The 27,240-nt window shown below is 43.1% G+C and overlaps 2 protein-coding genes across 4 annotated transcripts; both read right to left on the minus strand.

The window, feature by feature from the left end:
* Positions 1-1,701: 1,701 nt before the first annotated feature.
* On the minus strand, positions 1,702-22,979 carry dcaf11 (ddb1 and cul4 associated factor 11). Of its 2 annotated transcripts, none has more exons than XM_084184212.1 (15): positions 22,822-22,979; positions 20,242-20,464; positions 19,797-19,924; positions 19,402-19,520; positions 19,257-19,321; positions 18,983-19,083; positions 18,656-18,802; positions 18,224-18,278; positions 17,616-17,684; positions 17,454-17,511; positions 16,951-17,136; positions 8,407-8,560; positions 3,801-3,953; positions 3,287-3,393; positions 1,702-2,957 (listed from the first exon to the last, which is right to left on the minus strand). In XM_084184212.1, the coding sequence occupies exons 2-15, from the start codon at positions 20,451-20,453 to the stop codon at positions 2,886-2,888; spliced, it is 1,626 nt and encodes a 541-aa protein (XP_084040338.1). In that variant the 5' UTR covers positions 20,454-20,464; positions 22,822-22,979; the 3' UTR covers positions 1,702-2,885. The 2 variants fall into 2 exon arrangements, with proteins under 2 accessions (XP_084040338.1, XP_084040337.1); XM_084184211.1 differs by having other exon boundaries at positions 20,242-20,489.
* Positions 22,980-24,803: 1,824 nt separating this feature from the next.
* thtpa (thiamine triphosphatase) lies at positions 24,804-26,999 on the minus strand. Of its 2 annotated transcripts, XM_084180354.1 has the most exons (5): positions 26,911-26,999; positions 26,614-26,689; positions 25,981-26,220; positions 25,666-25,845; positions 24,804-25,036 (listed from the first exon to the last, which is right to left on the minus strand). In XM_084180354.1, exons 2-5 carry the CDS (start codon positions 26,681-26,683, stop codon positions 24,936-24,938), a joined length of 591 nt encoding a protein of 196 aa, XP_084036480.1. In that variant the 5' UTR covers positions 26,684-26,689; positions 26,911-26,999; the 3' UTR covers positions 24,804-24,935. The 2 variants fall into 2 exon arrangements, with proteins under 2 accessions (XP_084036480.1, XP_084036479.1); XM_084180353.1 differs by having other exon boundaries at positions 25,666-26,220.
* Positions 27,000-27,240: the final 241 nt, after the last annotated feature.

A 27,240-nucleotide genomic window follows, 5' to 3' on the forward strand; every position in this document is an offset into this window, starting at 1 on the left:
AACGACCCTAAGCACACAGCCAAGACAACGTAGGAGTGGCTTCAAGTACAAGTCTCTGAATGTCCTTGAGTGGCCCAGCCAGAGCCCAGACTTGAAACTGATTGAACATCTCTGTAGAGGCCTGAAAATAGCTGTGCAGCGACACTCCCCATCCAACCTGACAGAGCTTGAGAGGATCTGCAGAGAAGAATGGAAGAAACTCGCCAAATACAGGTGTGCCATGCTTGTAGCATCATACCCAAGAAGACTTGAGGCTTTTATTGCTGCCAAAGGTGCTTCAACAAAGTACTGATTAAAGGGTCTGAATACATATGTTAATGTGATATTTCAGTTTTATATTTTTAATAAATATGCAAACATTTCTAAAAACTTGTTTTTGCTTTTTTATCATGGGGTATTGTGTTTAGATTGATGAGGCAAAAAAACATTTTAATCCATTTTCGAATAAGGCTGTAACGTAATAAAATGTGGAAAAAGTCAAGGGGTCTGACTACTTTCCGAATGCACTGTATATATATATTGCCTCCTAATATTGTACAATCTGTGTGTCGCTTCATTGGCCTGGGCTATTGTTGTTTGAATTCAAGACCAGATTGATTTCAGTCATTTGTGTGGTATTAAAAAAGATTCAGGTAATAATGTCTTTAGGGGGACCCTGCTAACAAATGTTCCCCATTTGTGGAAATCCTAAAAACGCCTCTGCTCAACTGTAGCCTATGCCACACTGCAAATGTTATTATGGCTTTATTCTAAAGGGCCTTTTTCTTCAACAGTCAATTTTACCACGCACCATAATTCTTAATCCGGCCCTGCACACAAGAGCAGCCTAATAGATTGTGAAATGTTTCCAACCAAAGTTGGTACTGTACTAATGCAATACAGTACAATACTCTTCATACACCAGTATTGTGATGTAAGTATAATCGTGTCATATCATGTCACAAATGACCATATCAAATTGTTAATACATTTAGAGTAAAAGCCAGTCTCTTTTTTTGGCCAAGTCCTCTTCACTAGGCCCTCCATTCAAAGGCTCAGATGTTGATGCCAAAGCTTATTTGAACACATCCCTGTTGTCTGTGTTTGTCACAAGCAACACATGCCTCACCGAGCATTCTCTAAGACTCATTCCACCACTTAACGTTCCATTATATGCTGCTCCATGTATCCCACCACTTAGCATCTGCCTGTATTCATTCAGATATGAGCCCCTGGTGGTTTATCACACAGATAGACTTACTAATAGCCTCAGAGGCCAGTCCCCAGACCGACAGCTCCCATCCTCTATTTGTGTTATTTGTTCACTCGTTCTCCTCTCTCGTTCTCTGAGGGTGCCAAGAAATCTGACTAATATTAGAGTACTAACAACATTCCTGCCGTTACAATACCCCCCCTGGAACTATGTTGTGGCTCTATGGCAGCTAATTGTCTGTTAGCTGGGGGGGGAGGCTATCCACTAATTTAAAGCTGTTGATTGTGTTAAATTTTTTCCCCTCTTCCTTCCTATTGCTCAAGCAGCGACTTTGGTGAAAACCCATCTGTAAAGCAAATTACTGCAAAGACAGGTGGCTAAAGTAGTAACAATTCCAGTTGAGCTATCGGATAACCTTTCCTGATAGCAATCTGGCAATTTCCTTCATCTTATCTCTGATGACTGTATTTGGCAGGTTTTATGTACTTTTACAAAATAACTCCGGTGAATACATTCAAATAAATGTTTTATTGATATTGTAAAACAATTTAGAGATTGGAACACGAACATCGATATAAACACACACACATTAATATGTGTGTACCCACTGGGCAGACGTCATTTTAATGTCTAGTTTTGATTTACATTTGGTTGAGTCGTCAGCTAACGTGAAATCAACAAAGCATTTCATCATTGGATTTAGGTTAAAAGTTGTGAAAAAAACATGAAATTCCCTTACGTTGATGACTTTTTGTAAATCCAAATCAGTTTTCCATGTTGATTCAACATCACATAAATTGTTTTATTTTTTATTACATGGAAACCAGTTTTTGTCCAGTGGGTATCCACACGCGTACACACACACCCTCCCCCAAACCACACCCGGTCTTAAACCCCAACACACATTATTCACAAATTCAAATATTTGAATTGGAATTGTTTACATTGGACTACAAAATAAGTTATTCTTACCCCGTGACATTAATACCATTAAAGTATTATATCTTATACAGAATTATCATCATAAGTCTTTGTGGCCGTTCACAATTCGCCTGTAATTTATAACATTGTTTTCTTCTACATACAGCATACATTATTTGGGTGATGCTTTTTACTCAAAGCAACAAAAACATACTGTGGTTAAGAGGCTTGTTGGGGGCTCTCAGAGCAAGCGTTTAGTTAGCTTTGAGCTTTAATAGGTCCTGCATAAAAGACTCCAGCTCAACTTAGAAAAGGCTTTAGCCTTCTTTAGCCTATACTTAGGTGCATGAGAAGAGACATCAACTCTCCTTAACTGTCATTGTCTTAAAGTCAGATAGCGTGGTTCTGTCTGCACTGTCGGTGGAGGGACTAGTGCTCTGTAGGAGTAACGCCACCTGTCAGAAGACAATGCCTCAACTGTCTCGCTAAAACTTTGCCGTTCTCTGCAGATTGGCGAATAAAGGGGGGGTAATAATGGCTTCTGCACGAACACAGAGAAGTAAGAAGGTAGAATTGGGAGATTAACACTTCACAATCACACTATAATTATTGTTTTCCAGCATTGAATCAATGAGATTTCACGGTTTGCTCTGTGAGCTTGTTCTTTCCCTCTCTCCCTCTGTTGTGGTTCCACCTCTCCTGAGAGTGATGTCACTGACTGACACAGTCAGGCTGTCCCACACCTATGACATCATCACTTCCCGTCCTTTTTTCAGTCCCTGTCCCTCTCCTCATCCAGCGGGTGGGTCTGCCTGTGCTCCCAAACACGCACTGCTCCGTCCCACTGTGAAGGATTTGAAAAAAAGAAAGAGATATAGTATGAGAGAAATAGAGAAAAAGAAAGAGATATAGTATGAGAGAAATAAAGAAAAAGAAAGAGATATAGTATGAGAGAAATAGAAAAAAAGAGAGGGAAGTGGGAAAGAGGGAGGAAAAGGAACAGTATGTTAAATGACAGGAAAGATAAGAGAACTTACAAGCACATTGATTTAATGAGATAGGTATTCTGAATGGTCTATGTAGACTTTTCAATTTATTCATATACATTTAAATGAATTGGAATTGACGCCAACCCCTCAGTGCTGTGGAGCAGAGCCAGCTAGAGAGACTTACCGAGCTGCTGATGATGTTGTCCTGGTAGGGATGCCAGCTGACGTCCCTCACACACGCATCATGGTCAGAGAGTCTGGTCACCACGCTGCCCGTCAGCACGTCATAGACTGGACACACACAGTCCGTTAGACCCCTCTACAATGCTTTTGACTCCCTCTAGCACACGTGTTGACAAACACACACAATATTTCTCTCTCCCACACAGATATGTACACACTTTACATTTTACACAAACAAACAGAATCCAACTATATTTCTCTCTTCAACACACACACGCAATGCACGCACACACACATCCACACCCAGGCATAGTGGGGCGGCAGGTAGCTTAGTGGGTAAGAGCGTTGTGCCAGTAACCGAAAGGTCACTGGTTCTAATCCCTGAGCCGACTAGGTGAAAAATCTGTCGATGTGCCCTTAAGCAAGGCACTTAACCCTAATTGCTCATGTAAGTCGCTCTGGATAAGAGCGTCTGCTAAATGACTAAAATGTAAAATGTAAATGTAGTGACTCACCGATGATCTTCCCAGTGGAGCAGCCGGTGTAGATGAACCTCTGTCCGGTGGTGAACTCCGGGGAGAAACGACAGCGTATGAGCGTGTGCAGAACACCGTGACCCCTGTAGGTCATCACCGAGGTGTCGCCGGTCAGCTTGTGTCTCTTCAGGGCTGGGAGGACAGGCGGATAGACGCACAGCAGGCAAACGACAGGTCAGTCAACACTGCCTGCTATTTACACAGTCAAATACAGCTGCCTTATGGCTAAATATTTACAATAGGACGTGTAGTAGAGGATGAATGCTCAAAGATACTGTAGAGGCAATGTTCCCTCTAATTTCAGGTCTGCTGAGCGAAAACTTGAACATTGTGAAAATTCTGTGCAACTTCCAGCGCATGTTTACGGTGATCACTGATGCTGTACCAGCTTTAAATTACTGTTTTAACAGTGGCCATGTAGGCTACTGTGGCTATTTGATCATAATGTAGGCCTACCAAAGTGGACTACCATCAAAAACAATGCGAAAATGCATCCCATAACATTTTAACATGGAAATAGCTGGTCTATCATTCAGCCTACAGTAGCAGCCAATGTGTGGTGTTCAATGTAGGCCTACATTCCATGAGACTTAAAAAAAAAAAAAACATGCAGGGCTTGACAAACTATTTATCCACTTGTCCTTCAGACAAGGAGATGACTGAAAATGTGTTGTTTGATGCAAGAAACCACTTTACAAAATAAAATGCATAATTATTCCCATACCATTATTAAAGAGAATCAGACAAATTATGCTACCCTCTGCCTATTGGCTACTTAGCTTATTCAAGCCTGTCTCAAAATACAACACTGCCCCTTTAAGACAAAAAAAAAAGCAATTCACCTGACTCGCATTTCAAAGGTGTCGAGAAATGTACATGTTTTGTGCTCTTGTAGGAAGCAATCACTACCCTATTGCTGACTACAAATTATCTATAACTGGGCTAATAACTCACTAACTAGCAAAGGAGAAGAACAAAATGTGCACGTGGCTACATGCAGCTCTCACTTTGATCTCAAAACAAGCGCATCTACTCGTGACCGCTCATGCTGTAAACACAGTCCAGTTCAACGTAAATGGCACAGATCCATATATGGCAATGGTCTATTTGCATATAGGCCTACTGCAGCTCTGATTGTTTATGCCGCACCAGTCTGTGTTGAGTACGGGCTGAGTAGTGCCCGTCATTGCAATAGAATCCTACTCGGATGCGGTCTGCCTACAACAACATTTCTTGCATAGTTCATTTTGTTTCGGTATGTTGCATTGGAAGTAGCTAATATTGCGTTGATTCGATCACAATTGCCACAGTAAAGGGAAACGTTGATAGTGTTAACAGGGAAAACTCTAGAACAGTGGTCACCAACCTTTTCTGAGTCAAGATCACTTTGAGTCAAAATATAAGCCAAGATCTACCACTCAGAATTGTTTTATAACATAAAAAACGTAAGCCTATGCAACATAAACCAATTAAAAACAATACTGTAGCAATGAGGTTTGTGCAGTAAGCTATAGGCCCAACACATTATCACTGCATATTAGCTTTGCTTGAATTGCCCTGCATTTTTGTTTGGGCCATTTTTTTAAATGATTTTTAAACATTTATGGTAGGCTATATGATCACACCGGTAATAGATCAGTTGTTGTATTACTTGTGAGGCACAGCTGAGTGAGCATACATTTAAATAATTTGCTTTTTATTGGTCAGTCTCAGCGGAGGGAGAGAGCAGCAGACTGAGGGTCCGCCTCTCAACATCCCTCCGCTCTCCCTTTCCTCCACTGACACTGACCAAAAAAGGACACAGTCTTCCAGCTGATGGCCAAACTCGAGTCGCACTGCATTATTTCTGCCTCATGCACAAATTCATGTTGTTACTCCTATGAACAGAGAAAGTGAAATAAATATTCCTCGATATTAAAAAAGACCCAAGCCGCTAATAATAACAACGCAAGCCTATAGATACACTTTTGTACTCATTCATTACTGCTGCAGTGTTTTTTTTAGCGCTGAGTGGAAATAGGAAGAATGCACATTTTATGGCTTATAAAAGTTTTTTTTTTTAAAGTGTTGACAGTGTTGAGTAAGAACTTAAACATGATCTCATGCATAAAAACAGCAGTTCTTTGCTGTATTCGTTGACAGTCTCTCTCTAGTCATAGTTTTAAATGTTTTGAAATATCAACTTTGCTGTAGCTTTATTTTATGTCTGCTACGTTACGGCAGACACGGTAATCTGAGCCATCGACTAGGAATGCCTTGGAGATCGACCAGTTGGTGACTACTGCTCTAGAAAGTTGAGTAAAGTTCAATCTCGTGCTTCTGTCTGTGGGCTGATATTTCTATGCGGCAGTCTCGGGGCTACTGAGTGGCGCAGTGGTCTAAGGCACTGCATCGCAGTGCTAGCTGTGCCACTAGAGATCCTGGTTCGAATCCAGGCTCTGTCGTAGCCGGCCGTGACCGGGAGACTCATGGGGCGGCGCACAATTGGCCCAGCGTCGTCCAGGGTAGGGGAGGGAATGGCCGGCAGGGATGTTGGTAGAGCATGGTGTTTGCAACGCCAGGGTTGTGGGTTCGATTCCCGCGGGGGGCCAGTATGAAAAATAAATACAAATATGTATGTACTCACTAACTGTAAGTCGCTCTGGATAAGAGCGTCTGCTAAATGACGTAAATGTAAATGTACTGCGCACGCGCACATGCACAGCTTAGAGGGAACATTGACTGTAGGTAGGGATGGGGGGAAAATGAATACAGTAGAGTATTGCGATATTATTTTTGGCCATTTTATATCGATACTGTGCCTCCAAATAGCGCATATTTTTTAAACGTATTTTTGCTTGGTTAACGTTAGCTATTCGGATATACCTGTGCCAAAATGCTGGTATTTAGCACCGTATAGCATAGAGATAGAGGACTCTAGTGCCCAAAAGCCTGTTATAGCATGGGCAGCGCCACTGAGGACTTTCACCATTTTCAAGCAGTCAACTGGGTGGGACTTCCTATGGGTTAAGGAAGGATCACATAATTCCATCCAGGTCACCAGGAGGGATCAGCCAATGGATTATACTCGTGAGGAAACATTCCATAACTGCAGGTGGCAGTAAATCACCAACCTTGGCTTTATACCGGTTCAAACAACACACTCTAGATGGCCGTGTGCACCCTTTCAGTTTGTTTACCAACTCATAGAAGTAGAAGAAAATGGACTACTTCAAAATAGAGATGGCCTCAATAGTGCCTCTAACTATCTCTATGTCCTATAGCTAGTTCTCAATCTTATTTTTAAAGATGGAATCCGCAGTAGGGGGAAACAGCGCCACTTGCCACCCCACCATCATTGTTTTTGTTGCCGAGCTGAGGAGCGTTGCGCAGCATGGTAAAATAAATTGCAGTACATACTGTGCTCTTCTATCACGCGTGCAATGATGTCAGAGGGGGAAAAACAGTGTTCGCTGTTAGCAGTAACTTCTTTGTTGTTGTAATATCACAAATGGACGTGGCTGTTTCATCATTAAGGATTTCAGCTTTAAATGGTGAGCCAACATGTTTTGAGCACTTTCACCTCCAAAAAACTTTTTTGTATAGCTTTGTCTTGTCCCTCGGCAGCAGACATATAATGAGCAATATGTTTGGAACATCGAATTGCAAAACATATAGAATTATGATACGTATAGAATCGCAATACATATCGTATCGGCACCTAAGTATCGTGATAATATCATATCGAGAGGTCCCTAGCAATTCCCAGTGTTAACTGTAGGTAGACCCATGTCATCAATACTTGATAAAGCAATTATGAGATGTTCTGAATGCAAATGTTAAATCTAGAGTAGTGATGGGAGCCAGGTTGCCAAACCCAGCCCAAAAGCCACAAATCTTCAAATAAATGTTGCAATAATGGTTGGATCGGCCTCCCGAGTGGCACAGCGGTCTAAGGCACTACATCACAGTGCTTGAGGCATCACTACATACCTGGGTTCGATCCCAGGCTGTGTCGCAGCCGACCGGGAGACCCATGAGGCGGCGCACAATTGGCCCAGCGCTGTCCGGATTAGGGGAGGGTTTGGCCGGCCGGGATGTCCTTGTCCCATCGCGCTCTAGCGACTCCTTATGGCGGGCCGGGCGCATGTACGCTGGCTTCGGTTACCAGCTGTACAGTGTTTCCTTTGACACATTGGTGCGGCTGGCTTTCGGGTTAAGCGAGCAGTGTGTCAAGAAGCAGTGCGGCTTGGCAGGGTCGTGTTTCGGAGGACGCATGGCTCGCGACCTTCGCCTCTCCCGAGTCCGTACGGGAGTTGCAGCGATGGGACAAGACTGTAACTACCAATTGGATATCACGAAATTGGGGAGGAAATGGGTTACAAAGTAAAAAATATATTATAATAATGGTTGGATCGATTTAATCATCATGCATACTTGCATAGTACGTTATGATTGAAGATTGCAGTTGGAGTGGAGTTGGAGTGGCCCACTTGCTAATCTAAGATAGAAGAGGAACCAGTACTGTACAATAACCTTTTTGCCTCAAACGTCCATAATCCCCTACCCCAAACACCCTGACCCTCTTCCACCCCAGGCCTCTCACCTCTCTGGGGCACCTGCTGCCAGCGGTAGTCCCAGTTCTGCTGGGTAACGGCCAGCCGTGAGGCCGCCAAGCCCTCCTTGGGGGAGAACTTCCTCACATCCCACAGCTTGATGGACTGGTCCTTAGAGTTACTGATCAGATAACGTGCATCGCCCTGCAAGATGGAGAGGGCAGGTTAATAATGGATTTTCTTCCTGACAGAAATAGTTGTCCCTGTGGGTGATTTGTGCAGTCAACGGACACACAGAGAGGGTGTTGTTATCACAGCATGAGGGTAAAAATACTAATAATACATCCTTACTCACTGATCGAAACCCTTTCTGATTGGTGAAACAGCACTGCATAGCTTTGACCTGTCCAGTTATGTGTATAAACAGTGTATAAAAAATACATTTTACAATGTACAGTGCCTTCATAAAGTATTCATACCCCTTGACTTATTCCATATGTTGTTGTGTTACAGCCTGAGACCAAAATCGATTCAATATTATACTTTTTTCACCCATCTACAGTCGTGAAAAAGCTTTGAGAATGACACAAATATGAAATTTTCACAAAGTCTGCTGCCTCAGTTTTTATGATGGCAATTTGCTCCAGAATGTTATGAAGAGTGATCAGATGAATTGCAAAGTCCCTCTTGGCCATGAAAATGAACTTAATCCCAAAAAAAACATTTCCACTGCATTTCAGCACTGCCACAAAAGGACCAGCTGACATCATGTCAGTGATTCTCTCGTTAACACAGGTGAGCGTGTTGACGAGGACAAGGCTGGAGATCACTCGGTCATGCTGATTGAGTTAGAATAACAGACTGGAAGCTTTAAAAGGAGGGTGGTGCTTGAAATCACTGTTCTTCCTCTTAACCATGGTTAGCTGCAAGGAAACACGTGCTGTCATCATTGCTTTGCACAAAAAGGGCTTCACAAGCAAGGATATTGCGGCTAGTAAGATTGCACCTAAATCAACCATTTATCGGATCATCAAGAACTTCAAGGAGAGAGGTTCAATTGTTGTGAAGAAGGCTTCAGGGCGCCCAAGAAAGTCCAGCAAGCGCCAGGACCGTCTCCTAAATTTGATTAACTTGCGGGATCGGGGCACCACCAGTGCAGAGCATGCTCAGGAATGGCAGCAGGCAGGTGTGAGTGCATCTGCACGCACAGTGAGGCAAATAATTTTGGAGGATGGCCTGGTGTCAAGAAGGGCAGCGAGGAAGCCACTTCTCTCCAGGAAAAACATCAGGGACAGACTGATATTCTGCAAAAGGTACAGGGATTGGACTGCTGAGGACTGGGGTAAAGTCATTTTCTCTGATGAATCCCCTTTCCGATTGTTTGGGGCATCCGGAAAAAAGCTTGTCCGGAGAAGACAAGGTGAGCGCTACCATCAGTCCTGTGTCATGCCAACAGTAAAGCATCCTGAGACCATTCATGTGTGGGGTTGCTTCTCAGCCAAGGGAGTGGGCTCACTCACAATTTTGCCTACGAACACAGCCATGAATACAGAATGGTACCAACACATCCTCCGAGAGCAACTTCTCCCAACCATCCAAGAACAGTTTGGTGACGAACAATGCTGTTTCCAGCATGATGGAGTACCTTGCCATAAGGCAAAAGTGATAACTAAGTGGCTCGGGGGAACAAAACATCAACATTTTGGGTCCATGGCCAGGAAACTCCCCAGACCTTAATCCCATTGAGAACTTGTGGTCAATCCTCAAGAGGCGGGTAGACAAACAAAAACCCACAAATTCTGACAAACTCCAAGCATTGATTATGCAATAATGGGCTGCCATCAGTCAGGATGTGGCCCAGAAGTGAATTGACAGCATGCCAGGGTGGATTGCAGAGGTCTTGAAAAAGAAGGGTCAACACTGCAAATATTGACTCTTTGCATAAACGTTATATAATTGTCAATAAAAGCCTTTGACACTTATGGAATGCTTGTAATTATACTTCAGTATACCATAGTAACATCTGACAAAAATATCTAAAAACACTGAAGCAGAAAACTTTGTGAAGACCAATACTTGTGTCATTCTCAAAACTTTTGACCACGACTGTACACACAATACCCCATAACAACAAAGTGAAAACATGTTTTTAGAAATGTTTGCACATTTATTGAAAATGAAGTACATAAACATCTAATTTACATAAGTATTCACACCCCTTTGCTATGACACTCCAAATTGAGCTGAGGTGCATCCAATTTCCCTTGATCATCCTTGAGATGTCACTACAACTTGATTGGAGTACACCTGCGGCCAATTCAATTGTTTGGACAAGCTGAACCTCAGCAAGACAGAGCTGCTCTTCCTCCCGGGGAAGGACTGCCCGCTCCATGATCTCGCCATCATGGTTGACAACTCCGTTCTGTCCTCCTCCCAGAGTGCAAAGAACCTTGGTGTGACCCTGGACAACACCCTGTCGTTCTTCGCTAACATCAAAGCGGTGACCCGATCCTGTAGGTTCATGCTCTACAACATTCGCAGAGTACGACCCTACCTTACACAGGAAGCGGCACAGGTCCTAATCCAGGCACTTGTCATCTCCCGTCTGGATTACAGCAACTCGCTGTTGGCTGGGCTCCCTGCCTGTGCCATTAAACCCCTACAACTCATCCAGAACGCTACAGCCCGTCTGGTGTTCAACCTTCCCAAGTTGTCTCACGTCACCCCGCTCCTCCGCACACTCCACTGGCTTCCAGTTGAAGCTCGCATCTGCTACAAGACCATGGTGCTTGCCTACGGCGCTGTGAGGGGAACGGCACCTCCGTACCTTCAGGCTCTGATCAGTCCCTACACCCAAACGAGGGCATTGCGTTCATCCACCTCTGGCCTGCTGGCCCCCCTACCTCTGCGGAAGCACAGTTCCCGCTCAGCCCAGTCAAAACTGTTCGCTGCTCTGGCACCCCAATGGTGGAACAAGCTCCCTCAAGACGCCAGGACAGCGGAGTCACAAACCACCTTCCGGAGACACTTGAAACCCCACCTCTTTAAGGAATACCTGGGATAGGATAAAAGTAATCCTTCTACCCTCCCCCTCCCAATTTTTTATTTATATATATATATATATATATATATATATATATATATATATATATACACAGTGGGGAGAAAAAGTATTTAGTCAGCCACCAATTGTGCATGTTCTCCCACTTAAAAAGATGAGAGAGGCCTGTAATTTTCATCATAGGTACACGTCAACTATGACAGACAAATTGAGAAAAGAAATCCAGAAAATCACATTGTAGGATTTTTTATGAATTTATTTGCAAATTATGGTGGAAAATCAGTATTTGGTCACCTACAAACAAGCAAGATTTCTGGCTCTCACAGACCTGTAACTTCTTCTTTAAGAGGCTCCTCTGTCCTCCACTCGTTACCTGTATTAATGGCACCTGTTTGAACTTGTTATCAGTATAAAAGACACCTGTCCACAACCTCAAACAGTCACACTCCAAACTCCACTATGGCCAAGACCAAAGAGCTGTCAAAGGACACCGGAAACAAAATTGTAGACCTGCACCAGGCTGGGAAGACTGAATCTGCAATAGGTAAGCAGCTTGGTTTGAAGAAATCAACTGTGGGAGCAATTATTAGGAAATGGAAGACATACAAGACCACTGATAATCTCCCTTGATCTGGGGCTCCACGCAAGATCTCACCCCGTGGGGTCAAAATGATCACAAGAACGGTGAGCAAAAATCCCAGAACCACATGGGGGGACCTAGTGAATGACCTGCAGAGAGCTGGGACCAAAGTAAACAAAGCCTACCATCAGTAACACACTACGCCGCCAGGGACTCAAATCCTGCAGTGCCAGACGTGTCCCCCTGCTTAAGCCAGTACATGTCCAGGCCCGTCTGAAGTTTGCTAGAGTGCATTTGGATGATCCAGAAGAGGATTGGGAGAATGTCATATGGTCAGATGAAACCAAAATATAACTTTTTGGTAAAAACTCAACTCGTCGTGTTTGGAGGACAAAGAATGCTGAGTTGCATCCAAATAACACCATACCTACTGTGAAGCATGGGGGTGGAAACATCATGCTTTGGGGCTGTTTTTCTGAAAAGGGACCAGGACGACTGATCCGTGTAAAGGAAAGAATGAATGGGGCCATGTATCGTGAGATTTTGAGTGAAAACCTCCTTCCATCAGCAAGGGCATTGAAGATGAAACGTGGCTGGGTCTTTCAGCATGACAATGATCCCAAACACACCGCCCGGGCAACGAAGGAGTGGCTTCGTAAGAAGCATTTCAAGGTCCTGGAGTGGCCTAGCCAGTCTCCAGATCTCAACCCCATAGAAAATCTTTGGAGGGAGTTGAAAATCCGTGTTGCCCAGCGACAGCCCCAAAACATCACTGCTCTAGAGGAGATCTGCATGGAGGAATGGGCCAAAATACCAGCAACAGTGTGTGAAAACCTTGTGAATCAAATCAAATTTTATTGGTCACATGCGCCGAATACAACAGGTGCAGACATTACAGTGAAATGCTTACTTACAGCCCTTAACCAACAGTGCATTTATTTTTAACAAAAAAAGTAATAAAACAACAACAAAAAAGTGTTGAGAAAAAAAAAAGAGCAGAAGTAAAATAAAGTGACAGTAGGGAGGCTATATATACAGGGGGGTACCATTGCAGAGTCAATGTGCGGGGGCACCGGCTAGTTGAGGTAGTTGAGGTAATATGTACATGTGGGTAGAGTTAAAGTGACTATGCATAAATAATTAACAGATTAAGACTTACAGAAAACGTTTGACCTGTGTCATTGCCAACAAAGGGTATATAACAAAGTATTGAGAAACTTTTGTTATTGACCAAATACTTATTTTCCACCATAATTTGCAAATAAATTCATTAAAAATCCTACAATGTGATTTTCTGGAGAAAACAAATCTAATTTTGTCTGTCATAGTTGACGTGTACCTACAGTGAGGGAAAAAAGTATTTGATCCCCTGCTGAGTTTGTACGTTTGCCCACTGACAAAGTCATGATCAGTCTTTGATTTTAATGGTAGGTTTATTTGAACAGTGAGAGACAGAATAACAACAAAACAATCCAGAAAAACGCATGTCAAAAATGTTATAAATGAGGTCCTCTGTAGCTCAGCTGGTAGAGCACGGCGCTTGTAACGCCAAGGTAGTGGGTTCGATCCCCGGGACCACCCATAAACAAAAAAAAATGTATGCACGCATGACTGTAAATCGCTTTGGATAAAAGCGTCTGCTAAATGGCATATTATTATTATTATTATTATAAATTGATTTGCATTTTAATGAGGGAAATAAGTATTTGACCCCCTCTCAATCAGAAAGATTTCTGGCTCCCAGGTGTCTTTTATACAGGTAACGAGCTGAGATTAGGAGCACACTCTTAAAGGGAGTGCTCCTAATCTCAGTTTGTTACCTGTATAAAAGACACCTGTCCACAGAAGCAATCAATCAATCAGATTCCAAACTCTCCACCATGGCCAAGACCAAAGAGCTCTCCAAGGATGTCAGGGACAAGATTGTAGACCTACGCAAGGCTGGAATGGGCTACATGACCATCGCCAAGCAGCTTGGTGAGAAGGTGACAACAGTTGGTGCGATTATTCGCAAATGGAAGAAACACAAAAGAACTGTCAATCTCCCTCGGCCTGAGGCTCCATGCAAGATCTCACCACATGGAGTTGCAATGATCATGAGAACGGTGAGGAATCAGCCCAGAACTACACGGGAGGATCTTGTCAATGATCTCAAGGCAGCTGGGACCATAGTCACCAAGAAAACAATTGGTAATACACTACGCCGTGAAGGACTGAAATCCTGCAGTGCACGCAAGGTCCCCCTGCTCAAGAAAGCACATATACATGCCCGTCTGAAGTTTGCCAATGAACATCTGAATGATTTAGAGGAGAACTGGGTGAAAGTGTTGTGGTCAGATGAGACCAAAATGGAGCTCTTTGGCATCAACTCAACTCGCCGTGTTTGGAGGAGGAGGAATGCTACCTATGACCCCAAGAACACCATCCCCACCGTCAAACATGGAGGTGGAAACATTATGCTTTGGGGGTGTTTTTCTGCTAAGGGGACAGGACAACTTCACCGCATCAAAGGGACGATGGACGGGGCCATGTACCATCAAATCTTGGGTGAGAACCTCCTTCCGTCAGCCAGGGCATTGAAAATGGGTCGTGGATGGGTATTCCAGCATGACATTGACCCAAAACACATGGCCAAGGCAACAAAGGAGTGGCTCAAGAAGAAGGACATTAAGGTCCTGGAGTGGCCTAGCCAGTCTCCAGACCTTAATCCCACAGAAAATCTGTGGAGGGAGCTGAAGGTTTGAGTTGCCAAACGTCAGCCTTGAAACCTTAATGACTTGGAGAAGATCTGCAAAGAGGAGTGGGACAAAATCCCTCCTGAGATGTGTGCAAACCTGGTGGCCAACTACAAGAAACGTCTGACCTCTGTGATTGCCAACAAGGGTTTTGCCACCAAGTACTAAGTCATGTTTTGCAGAGGGGTCAAATACTTATTTCCCTCATTAAAATGCAAATCAATTTATAACATTTTTGACATGCGTTTTTCTGGATTTGTTTGTTGTTATTCTGTCTCTCACTGTTCAAATAAACCTACCATTAAAATTATAGACTGATCATTTCTTTGTCAGTGGGCAAACATACAAAATCAGCAGGGGATCAAATACTTTTTTCCCTCACTGTATGATGAAAATTACAGGCCTCTCTCATATTTTTAAGTGGGAGAACTTGCACAATTGGTGGCTGACTAAATACCTTTTCCCCCACTGTATATATATGTTGTAAAGTGGTTGTCCCACTGGCTATCATAAGGTGAATGCACCAATTTGTAAGTCGCTATGGATAAGAGTGTCTGCTAAATGACGAAAATGTAAATGTAAATTTAGAAAGAAACACCTGTCTATATATAAGGTCCCACAGTTGACAGTGCATGTCAAAGCAGAAACGATATGATGAAGTCCGAGGAAATGTCCGTAGATCACCAAGATATAATTTTGATGAGGCATATATCTGGTCCCGTGTGGCTCAGTTGATGGCGCTTGCAATGCAAAGGTTGTGGGTTCGATTCCCACGGGGGATCAGTACGAAAGAAAAAGTATGAAAATGTATGCACTCACTACTGTAAGTCGCTCTGGATAAGAACGTCTGATAAATGACTAAAATGTAAATGTAAAATTCAGAGGGGTTGGGTTAAATGCGGAAGACACATTTCGGTTGAATGCATTCAGTTGTGCAACTGACTAGGTATCCCCTTATATCTCGGGAAGGGTATACAACTATTTCTAGAGTGTTGAAAGTTTCCAAGAGCACAGTGGTCTCAATCATTGGGAAATTGATAAAATATGGAACTACCTAGAACTGGCCATCCGACCAAACTCTGCAACCGGGCAAGAGCGACCTTGGTCAGGGAGGTGACCAAGAACCCAATGACCACTCTGACAGAACTACAGAGTTCCTTGGCTGAGATGGGAGAACCTGCCAGAAGGACAACAGTCTCTACAACATGTCACCAATCTGGGCTTTATGGGAGAGTGGCCAGACAGAAGCCACTCCTGAGAAAAAGGCACGACAGCACGCCTGGAGTTTGCAAAAAGGAACATGAAAGACAGAGCATAAGGCAAAAGATTCTGTGGTCTAATGAGAATAATTTTACTCTTTGGCCTGAACGCATACCGCTATGTCTGGAGAAAACCAGGCACAGCTCATCACCCGTCTAACACCATACCAACCGTGAAGCCTGGTGGTGGCAGCATCATGCAATGGGGATGCTTTTCAGCAGCAGGGACTGGGTGACTGGTAAGGATAGAGGGAACAATGAATGGAGCCAAATACAGGCAAATCCTTGATGAGTACCTGCTTCAGAGTGCAAATGACCTTGGACTCGGGCGAAGATTTACATTCCAACAGGACAATGACCCCAAGCATACAGCCAAACCAACGCTGGAATGGCTTCAGAACAAAAATGTAAAAGCCCTTGAGTGGCCCAGCCAAAACCCAGACTTGAATCCCATTGAACATCTGGGCAAAGACTTGAAGATTGCTGTTCACCGCCACTCCCCATCTAACTTAACAGAGCTTGAGAAAATCTGAAAGGAAGAATGGGTGGAAGTCCCAAATCCAGATGTGCAAAGCTGATACAGACACCCAAGACGACTCAAAGCTGTAATCGCCGCCAAAGGTGCTTTAACAAAGTATTGACTTAGGGGTATGAATACTTATTTAAATTAGATATTGCTGTATTTCATTTTCAATACATTTGCTAAAACATGTTTTCACTTTCTCATTATGCGGTATTGTGTGTAGATTGCTGAGAAAAATATATTTAATCCATGTTGAATTCAGGCTGTAACACAACAAAATGTGGAATAAGTCAAAGGGTATGAATACTTTCTGTGGGCACTGTATGTATTCGAATAGAATTGATATGGATGATTACATACATTGTATCTTACTGTGTATGAGGGTGATTACAAATGCTGGACACATACACACACAGGTAGAGTTTTTTTCTATTACCTTGCTGTGTATGAAGGTGATGCCGTCTCTGTGTCCAGACAGCTGGCCCACGGGCTGGGGTCTGTCCTCCCGCAGCGTCCGCCTGTCCCACACCTTGCAGAGCGCGTCGTCGCTGCCCGAGAACAGCAGCTGAGACGAGCTGTCAGCAAACGCCACCGCGTTCACGTCGTCCTCGTGAGCATCAATCTGAGGAGAAGGGGAGGAGGGAAGAGGAGCGAGGGGGGAAGAAAGAAAGGAAGAGGGGGGGAGAGAGAGTGTGTGTAAGACAGAGAGAGAGCGAGAGAGAGGACAGATGGCAGAGGTCAACCCAGTGAGGAGGGATGGCTCTATCGTCAGCAAGGCGATGGTGTGAAGCTTGGTGGGCAGACAGAGGGTGACCAGGGTGTGACTAAATACTTGCAGTGCCAATGTCAACAGCAACAGCAAATATGGTCCATAAGCAGACACACACACACACACAGACACACACACAGACAGACACACAGACAGACACACAGACAGACCTTAAGGGTTCTCTTATTCTGTTCACGATCAAAGACGTAGAGGCAGCCATCGTTTGCTCTGTGAAGAAAATACAGAAACGGAGAGTGAGAGATGTACTGTATGCTTTAAACGCGGCCCTAAATTGATCTGAAAATTGGGATTAATAAATTGGGTGCATTAACCCTCCAAGGATCTCTTTTCCGTCTGTGGAGGCAGCCAGAGAGAAGACACAGAACCTCCTCTCGTCTGGGCTAAGAGGGAAGAACAGAACATTAACCAGCCTCCCCCACTGAGACATCTCCAATTATGGAACATCATCTACAACCCATGGAAATAACAGGCCTAAAATGGTGCTGCTCTCTTCAGAGAAACATGCGTGTAACTCAAAGTTCAGTGGAAAAGTAGCCTTGCGAGCCGCCCTGATGCAGCGAACCATTCATCAGGGTGGCTCACGAGGCTAGTGCAAGTCTCCCCTCGACATGAATTCATATAACTTAAGTAAAAGTTGAAGGTACAAAGAAGGCATTTAGTTAGGATTTGGCCCAAAGAGCAGGAAGTAAATGGAAAATCACATAAATGGAGGCGCTCAGCTTTCCATGTAATACATTATGAACTAATCTAATTTAAATGGTTCCTGTTGCTCCATTAGTGGCACACAAAATGAACAATGGACAGTTGAGATGATGGCTAGTTCCAAGGTCATGCATCCTTGTGAATGAAGAGGATTGCAGGTAGAATGGTTTATTACCTGATTGGTTAAGCTATAAGTACTATGAGGGGAAACACTAACTTGAGGTCCAGGGCGGTGTGGGTTTCACTGTCTCCATCTACACTGCAGACATGAACTAGAGGGGTACAAGAAAGCACACATCAGTACAAAATACACAACAATACACCCCAATGACATCATGACAAGAAGCCCAAAATAGACATATTCTGGTGAAGATCGTGATGGCAAAAAACATCAGTTTTAATGTTTAGAAATCATTTGTTTCAAAATGAGAAAGAATTTAGTTTTTTTCTTTCTTTCTTTAGATCGACATAGCTGTGATTACCGACTGCACCTCGTCTCATGTTGGTTGAAGCGCTGTCCTCCCACCTCCCTATCTTCAAATTAAGTTATAATCCTACACATTCCTTCATCTGTGGTAAGGTCAGGGTGACTGAAATATCAGCACCCCCCAGTGTGGGTGGTATTTTCACACTGGTGACCTAGCCTTACTGTAATCAGACCAGCTGGAGTAGAGCACGTTGTGGGAGTCGGGGGTGAAGCATACGTCCAGAACGCTCCAGCCCACGTCCCTGGCCTTCACAGTCTGCTTCAGGTTAAAGCGCCCCCTACTTGTGTCATACAAACGGATGTTCTGGTCTAGGAAAGCCAGGGAAGGGATGCATGTGTTAGAAATCAGTGGTCACTACAAATAAAAATTTGACATTGTTTTAATATCCATTTTGTAAATGTACATGTAAACACAGCGATGTGGTTAAGAACTAAAGGAATTTGAATCGTTTTCCCAGTCCACTGTAATGGTTGTGTTCACGTCCTTACCTTGGCAGGCAGAGAGGAACATGTTGCCATCGTCACTGTACACACCACAGAATGCTTTCTGCTGGTATGTGTCCTTGTGTGCCACATGATTGGGCAGGAAACTGAGGAGAAATGCAAACGGAACACCAAGGGATTTCAGCAACAACATTCAGGTCAATGGTCTGATAAATAAGGCTTTATTCATTGGAACTTTTAAGTGTAACAATTCATAAGACATCCCCTTTCACGCAATTAGTTTTAGCGTGTGGATGTGCAGCTTTTTGGTAATACTCACTGTGAGCGAATGCGACTGCACTCTCCGTGAGAAAAACTGGAGCCTCGACACCGGCCTTGTTCCCTCTAAAAGAATAACACAAATCAGAGTCACCCTCTAGACCTGAGGAACACAGCAGACCCAACATGACAATGCTTGCCCTCACCTCTGTCAGCATGTGGGTGAAGCTTTGCCTCCCTTTCAGGTCAGATGAGGCTGTGGTCAGGAGGATCTGAGTCCGGATTTCACTCCGGTCCAACTCCTGAGTGTCTGGCTGGGAGTCCACTGTCAAGACACAAGACACAGCAGCAGTCAGCAAGAGACCATTGGGGCATGCAAGTAGGTATACACACTTGTGAAACAAACATGCCAATACTTTTCATTTTAAATGTAACTGTGGCGTCAAGTGCATTGGAATATCTATATGAATAGCACTATATCAGATAAAAGGAATAGCATTATGTTTTTTGGTTGTTTTTCTTCCATTGCTTGCACACAAAATAAAAAGTAGGATTAATGTGACTAGTGCACACTCAAACAATGACACCCAGCTTGGTTTACCGGGAGGGTTGTAACGGTCTCCTAGGCGCCCCTCCCAGGCCCCATCGCTGTCCTCGTCAGAGTCCGAATACGACTGGACGAGCTGCAGGCCTGTTGCTCCACTCCCATGGACCAGCCTCACCTGGCCCCTTCATGTACACACAAAGATGGGGAGAGGGATGGGGAAACACTTGTGCTCATTGACATGAATTAGGACTAGGCTACACATAGAATCCAACTCCAGAGGAGCAAGTACTCCATTCTGCATTGGCCTAATTTCCTTATAAGCGCTATGATGATGGAAAAAGTTTTGTTTTCCCTTCTGCTGAGAAGCAGTAATGTGAGTTTGTGTTGAGTATTTTTTTTTTTTACATGGAGCAAAGAGCACTTCTTTAGTGCTAGGTCTACTCTTTAGCTACTGTACAGGCTATGGTCAGACTGTCTCCCAGTCTCAGCTTCAACTTACCTCCTCAATAAGTAAGCCAGCACTTGAGCTAAATCGACGTCCTCCTCTGCTGTTGACTGCCTGTCACCCTGCTGTCCCTCAGCTGATCGGCGACCTCTACTGCTGTTACTGTTATTGCTGCTGCTGCTCTGGTTGGATTCCGCTTCAGACTGGTCAGGGTTGCCGCTGGAGCCCCGACCGCCGGACATCCCAGAACTAGACTGAGAGCCCATAGACCGAGAGCCTGCCAGGGAAGTCAATGTTGTTGTCTATGAGAAGTGAATAATGATGACAAATGCTGTAAAGGCCCAGTGCAGTAAAAAACATCATTTCCTGTGTTTATATATATATATATATATTTCCCCACTATGCAGAAATCACTCCGCCATTGCCTAGTTGCAAAAATTCTAATAGTTCGATTAATTTCAGTTTATGTGACAAAACAAGCAAGTGTAGTGTATAGAACCATCTAAACCTCTGTGAAATATATTTTCCATAACCAAAAATATTGTATTTTCAGCTGTTTGAAGCTGGTGTACAAAAACAAAAACAAAAGACGCAAAAACGAAACTTAAGAACGGGAAGCATAGAAATAGCATACATAGAACAGATCTACCGCTTCTTAGACTTGCTTCCAATGAGAAAGACAGATTGGGCCTCCCGAGTGGCGCAGCGGTCTAAGGCACTGCATCGCAGTGCTTGAGGCGTCACTACAGATCCGGGTTCGATCCCGGGCAGTGTCGCAGCCGGCCGCGACCGGGAGACCCAGCGTCATTCGGGTTAGGGGAGGGTTTGGCCGGCTGGGATGTCCTTGTCCCATCGCGCTTTAGCGACTCCTTGTGGCTGACTTCGGTCGCCAGCTGTACAGCGTTTCCTTCGACACATTGGTGCGGCTGGCTTCCGGGTTAAGCGAGCAGCTTGTCAAGAAGCAGTACGGCTTGGTGGGGTCGTGTTTCAGAGGACGCATGGCTCTCGACCTTCGCCTCTCCCGAGTCCGTACGGTAGTTGCAGCGATGGAACAAGACTGTAACTACCAATTGGATATCATGAAATTGGGGAGGAAAGGGGGTAAAAAGTATAACAAAAAAAGAAAATGACAGGTCTATAAAACATTTCTGTGAATTTGTTTGGGTCGCCAAAAAGTGACATATTGCAGCTTTAAGCCTTGAGACAAATGAAACATGGATTGTGTATGTTTGCCATTCAGAGGGTGAATGGGCAAGACAAAAGATTGAAGCGCCTTTGAACGGTTTGATTGTGTCAAGAACTGCAACGCTGAAGGGTTTTTCACACAACAGTTTCCTGTGTGAATCAAGAATGGTCCACCAGCTAACTTGACACAACTGTGGGAAGCATTGGAGTCAACATGGGCCAGCATCCCTGTGGAACGCTTTCGACACCTTGTAGAGTCCATGCCCCGACGAATTCAAATCAAATCAAATGTTATTTGCCACATGCGCCGAATACAACAGGTGTAGACATTACAGTGAAATGCTTACTTACAAGCCCTTAACCAACAATGCAGTTTTTTAAAGAAAAAGTAAAATAAAATAAAGTGTTAAGTAAAAAAATAAAAGCAAATAACTAAAGAGCAGCAGTAAAATAAAAGAACAGTTGGGAGGCTATATACAGGGGGTACCGGTACAGAGTAAATGTGCGGGGGCACCGGCTAGTCTAGGTAATTGAGGTAATATGTACATGTGGGTAGAGTTAAAGTGACTATGCATAAATAATAAACAGAGTAGCAGCAGCGTAAAAGAGGGGGATGGGGTGGGGGCTGTTCTGTGGGCAAAAGGGGGTGCAACGCAATATTAGGAAGGTGTTCCTAATGTTTTGGACACTCAGTGTATATGGCTCTGATGCTTGCTAATTCCTCATAGAGGATGATGTCATCATGAGGAGAATGAACTGCCAAATCAGCTGTCTACTTGCATAAATATTTTTCATGACATATAAAACCACACCATTCTGTAGTTGGGTTACACTCACACCATTCGAACACAGAAAAGCTGCTTATTAACATACTTAAAGGTGCAATATGCAGAAATCGCTCTGCCATTTGCTGGTTACTAAGATTCTAATAGTTATATAGAGAAATATTGTACCATCTAAACCGATGTGAAATAGCTTTTCAATGTGAATTTGGTCGTGTCGCCAAAAAGTTACATATAACTTAGCTGCTTTAATTACCATTTTTTGGAAGGAAAACTATTTCACTGATGTTGTAATTAATTATAAGTCATACTTCATAGCAATATGGAAACACTGGATAGTTACTTTAAAATAAATATGTTAACCTGTGTATGGGTGAGCTGCCTGACGTGTAAGAGATTAACCGTGTCTTCTTGACACACATACAACTACTACCAAAATACTTAGCTAGCTAAGAAAATGCAGTGCCATAAATCATCAAGCTACTTGCTCTAACGTTAGTTACAAAAAACGAGCTAACCATCGGATGAATTTTCTGACTAGCTAGCTAGCTAGCTAAGCCAGCTAGCCTCGCCTAAACCTACACTGTTTTAAGTATAACGCGTTACACGCGCTTGACAGTTATTTGGTGCTGTTCTCTCCGGTGGTATATTAAGCTAAATAACTTGCCAATTATGTTGTCACGAGTCAGTTTAACAAAACGGTTGTTATCTGTGGATGATGCGCCGTTTTCGCTGCCGATGTTTTCAAGATAATACCAGACCGAAGTTGCTTAGTCCGTGATGCGCCATGTTGTTTACAACATAGAAATTCATTTTTTTTTCTATGGTTTACAATACTGGAGCACCCAGCGCGAGAACTCCTGCCCTTTTGGTGTCACATGACCTACTCCCGCGAGAACAAGCTACCAAGTCAGTGAACTTGTGCCAGTGCATGTTGACAAGACATGTTGAAACTTGGATGTGTAGACCTCTGAAAATTCACCATATGCCTTCAAAACTCTAGACATGGATGGCATTCTCCACAGGAAAACTCTGAAATGAGGACATCCATAAAACCGCAGGGATAGCAACACATTATAATATGAAAAAGTATTTTAAAAATACAATAAATCATTTACATTTACGTAATTTAGCAGACGCTCTTATCCAGAGCGACTTACAAATTGGTGCATTCACCTTATAGCCAGTGGGATAACCACTTTACAATGTTTTGTTTTTTTTTGGGGGGGGGGGGGGGGGGGGGGGTTGGGGTAAGGGGGGGGGGGGGTAGAAGGATTACTTTATCCTATCCCAGGTATTCCTTAAAGAGGTGGGGTTTCAAATGTCTCCGGAAGGTGGTGAGTGACTCCGCTGTCCTGGCGTCGTGAGGGAGCTTGTTCCACCATTGGGGTGCCAGAGCAGCGAACAGTTTTGACTGGGCTGAGCGGGAACTATGCTTCCGCAGAGGTAGGGGAGCCAGCAGGCCAGAGGTGGATGAACGCAATGCCCTCGTTTGGGTGTAGGGACTGATCAGAGCCTGAAGGTACGGAGGTGCCGTTCCCCTCACAGCTCCGTAGGCAAGCACCATGGTCTTGTAGCAGATGCGTGCTTCAACTGGAAGCCAGTGGAGTGTGCGGAGGAGCGGGGTGACGTGAGAGAACTTGGGAAGGTTGAACACCAGACGGGCTGCGGCATTCTGGATGAGTTGTAGGGGTTTGATGGCACAGGCAGGGAGCCCAGCCAACAGCGAGTTGCAGTAATCCAGACGGGAGATGACAGGTGCCTGGATTAGGACCTGTGCCGCTTCCTGTGTAAATGTATGCACTCTGTCGCTCTGGATAAGAGCGTCTGCTAAATGACTAAAATGTAAATTATAAGGATGACATAAGGTGTAGCACTTTAGCTAGCACTTCCCCTAGCTGCCTTAACTAGCCTACTGTGATGCCTAGCATTGATTTGTTTCAAACCATGTGCAAATAACCAAAGAATGAAAAAACGGTGACGATTTCAAATAGGTATATAAACCAGAAAATTATCAAATCTATTTATTTTTTATATCTAAACAATTTCTGACATGAGCTGAATAATTGTTAGGTCGTTGTTACAAAACGGGAAATGTGCTTGTGTCTTATGATAACATTTTGATGTCATAATCGCATATGGTTGCTATAAAGTATTTTTTGTTAATATTTTTTTAAAATATATATTTTCTATATTATAGATATAGCTATACAACTATTTTAAATGTATGATTGCACAGGATCTTTTTTTTTTCATTTATGTCTTGTATTTCATTTGGCAAGGGAATTATATACTATACTAACTCAATGGAATTAGTTTATTCGTTTTTTTCAAGATTGGTAAGCAAGACAAGACCAACCACACATAGTGTGGCGATAAGAGGTTGGAAGACATTCCCATTCCCAATCATCCTATGTCCCCAGCAAGAATGGACCAAAACATGCTGAATGGCAGATGTAAGTATCATTCAGTGACTCTGCAAGTGATTGCTCTGATTTGACTGACTCCACATATGGACAGGTTGGTAGTTAATTATTCTTTAGAAGTGGTTGAATACCATGTACTAGGTCTATGACACCCAGACAGCACAGCAGGACATATTTTGAAACATCTGTCTTGTGAAAGCAGAATCAAGGGCACCAATCATAATTACTTTTCATTCTTTATTGTAATAACAAAAATATACCATATCATTTTTGTGTTAACCACTTTAATTAGATAAAGTTAAGGACATGCAGAATTTTCAATGACATTTGTCAGCTACCTTCCAGCTACTATTTCTTACAATATATGTGCACTTAGTAATTTTGCATAGTGCTCTGGGCAGTATCTTTGCAGGTAGACATCCATTTTTCCTTGAACCCTCTGATCGCCAGACAGACCTAAAGGGGAGGGGAGAGCGTGAAATAGAGAAAAAATAAAGAAAATAGAAAATATTTTGAACATAAATATAACATACGAACAAAATGAACGGTAAGATGTGACATTACAGCACGGAACAAAGTTGTAATAACATGGTAATGATATGGTAACAAGTTATAGTTACTCACATTGAAACGTTATTAGCCCAGATACCCCGTAATTTTAGTATAATTATATCCTTATTTCAGGGTTACACCACATACTTTGTGCCATAGTATAGATGGTAACAATACGGATCCCTTTTTCCAACCATCTTCCTTATTAAACTCTTATTTCATCCTTAAAGTCTTATAACACAAAGTATTACCCTTAAACAATAATGTAATTATACTGAAATTAAGGGTTATGAATGTTTTTATTGTGAGTATAACTAATTTGTTACGTTACTATTTCCATGTTATTACCATTTTATTCCGTGCTATAACGTAAATTGCTACCAAATTATCTTTTAGAAGACATTAGTACAATACATATATGCCATCAATCTGTATGATGCATGCTTTCTGGCAGAAACAACCATTACCATGAAAATGAAAATATAAAAAATAATAACAGCATAAATGACTGATACCCAGCATCCCCTGCTCACCCAGTCTTTGGGCAGTCTTTTCAATCTTCCTCAGTGCAGACTGAATGTCTTCTCTCTTTGGCACGAGAACCTCTATCTCCCCAACACAATAGCCAAAGTCGGCCTGGTCAAGGTCTACACGCACTCCACTTTCATCTCCTTCCCCCTCAAAAGTGAATGAACACCTCTGTGTTGTAAACTCTGCAAAGCAAACCAGATTCAGCTCCATCAGCCAGGAATCATTCCCTGTGGGGCAATTCTCTGCGCCTTCAGCTTTGGGTGTGTCTTGGTGGACCGCTGGGTGCATCTGGTCGGCAGTTTTTTGCTCCCCATTACCTTCTTTCATGACCTCTCTCACTTTCAATTGAATTTGAGAAAGATTGGTTATCTCCTGATAGCGTGAACACAGTTCTGCCTTCTGAGGCTCCCCCCCTCTGTCTTCTGCCTTCGTAACTGTGGTGCATTTGAGTTCCCAACATCCCTGGCGACAACGCAGCCACACATCTCTCAAGGTGAGAAGGAAGTCTGGGGTGTCATAATACTGATCTTGGAATTGTTTCTGACCAATACACACCGCTGGTGAGAGAAAAGTTGTAAGAAAGAGGGAGGGGTGCAGAGAAAATGTAGTACATATCATTTGAATTAATAGTTTTCACTGCTAAAAGTATGCAATTTTGTTAGTAATTTGTAAGTACAGTGAGAAATTATATCAAGTAAGTATTAAAAATTAAATCAATCCCGATAAAACTAGATTAACATGGTAGTCTACATTTTAGCTTTCTTTACCAACCTTCATCAGCAGCATTCCACTAGAATGAATCTAGTAGTTAGCCCACATTATACATTAAAATAGTGTATTCTATATTGTAAGTAGCCTACATCAATCATATTTTTAAGTGTTTTTAATATAAAATCAAGAGTTATGGAGATGCCCTCTGGGCACAATGGTACAACTTGGAGGCTACACACCTCCTATCTCTTCCAATTGTTTCTGAATGTCAGCATCACAGACAAATTTCCTCTCCACTTCCACACTCATTGTACTCTGTAATGACACAAATTAATCAGCATCAAAATGCTCACTGTGATATAAATTCATCTAACAACTACACATAAATTCCATTTGGGAAATAGTATGTGGTCCCAATATTGGCCTTGCTGCCGTGTGGAAACGTAGCTACGATCTGTAATAAATACAGAGCGCGTGCAGGAGTAACACTAGATTAGTACATTAGCGTTATACATTTCATATAGGCTACCCCTCACCTTCAATTAACGATCTCTATTACGGATTCAACAGTCTTGTAAAATACGTTCGAGATTGTTGATTGAGTTTTCCCTTAATCCCTGACAGCCGCAAGTATTTTAGACAGGCGCAGTATGGACACCTAGGTGTTTACTGCATTCCCGAGCATCATAGCCCGTCATAATAACGCAGAACAAGTACATTACAGAGATTGGAAAACCACTGTAGCACCTATGATCTATACTATTTGTATCTTTGTTATAACCATAATCCCCCATATTTCGTGAATAATTAAACTACTGTCATGCAGTACTACACAATAAGATGTACAGTAATATAAAAGGGTTTGG

This window comes from Coregonus lavaretus (genome assembly GCF_964263955.1).
Source record: "Coregonus lavaretus genome assembly, chromosome: 2".
NCBI classification, from domain to species: domain Eukaryota; kingdom Metazoa; phylum Chordata; class Actinopteri; order Salmoniformes; family Salmonidae; genus Coregonus; species Coregonus lavaretus.

What these genes read in the sequence shown, in the direction of transcription:
- dcaf11 (XM_084184212.1), bottom strand. Translation starts at nt 20,453, where the DNA reads ATGGGCTCTCAGTCTAGTTCTGGGATGTCCGGCGGTCGGGGCTCCAGC. An exon ending in CTGGCTTACTTATTGAGGAG is followed by an intron (nt 19,925 to 20,241) that starts GTAAGTTGAAGC and finishes GTGTACATGAAG; the next exon opens with GGGCCAGGTGAGGCTGGTCC. An exon ending in AGAATAAGAGAACCCTTAAG is followed by an intron (nt 17,137 to 17,453) that starts GTCTGTCTGTGT and finishes CCTTCTCCTCAG; the next exon opens with ATTGATGCTCACGAGGACGA.
- thtpa (XM_084180353.1), bottom strand. Translation starts at nt 26,683, where the DNA reads ATGAGTGTGGAAGTGGAGAGGAAATTTGTCTGTGATGCTGACATTCAG. An exon ending in ACAATTGGAAGAGATAGGAG is followed by an intron (nt 26,221 to 26,613) that starts GTGTGTAGCCTC and finishes TTCTCTCACCAG; the next exon opens with CGGTGTGTATTGGTCAGAAA. An exon ending in AAAGACTGCCCAAAGACTGG is followed by an intron (nt 25,037 to 25,665) that starts GTGAGCAGGGGA and finishes CCTCCCCTTTAG; the next exon opens with GTCTGTCTGGCGATCAGAGG.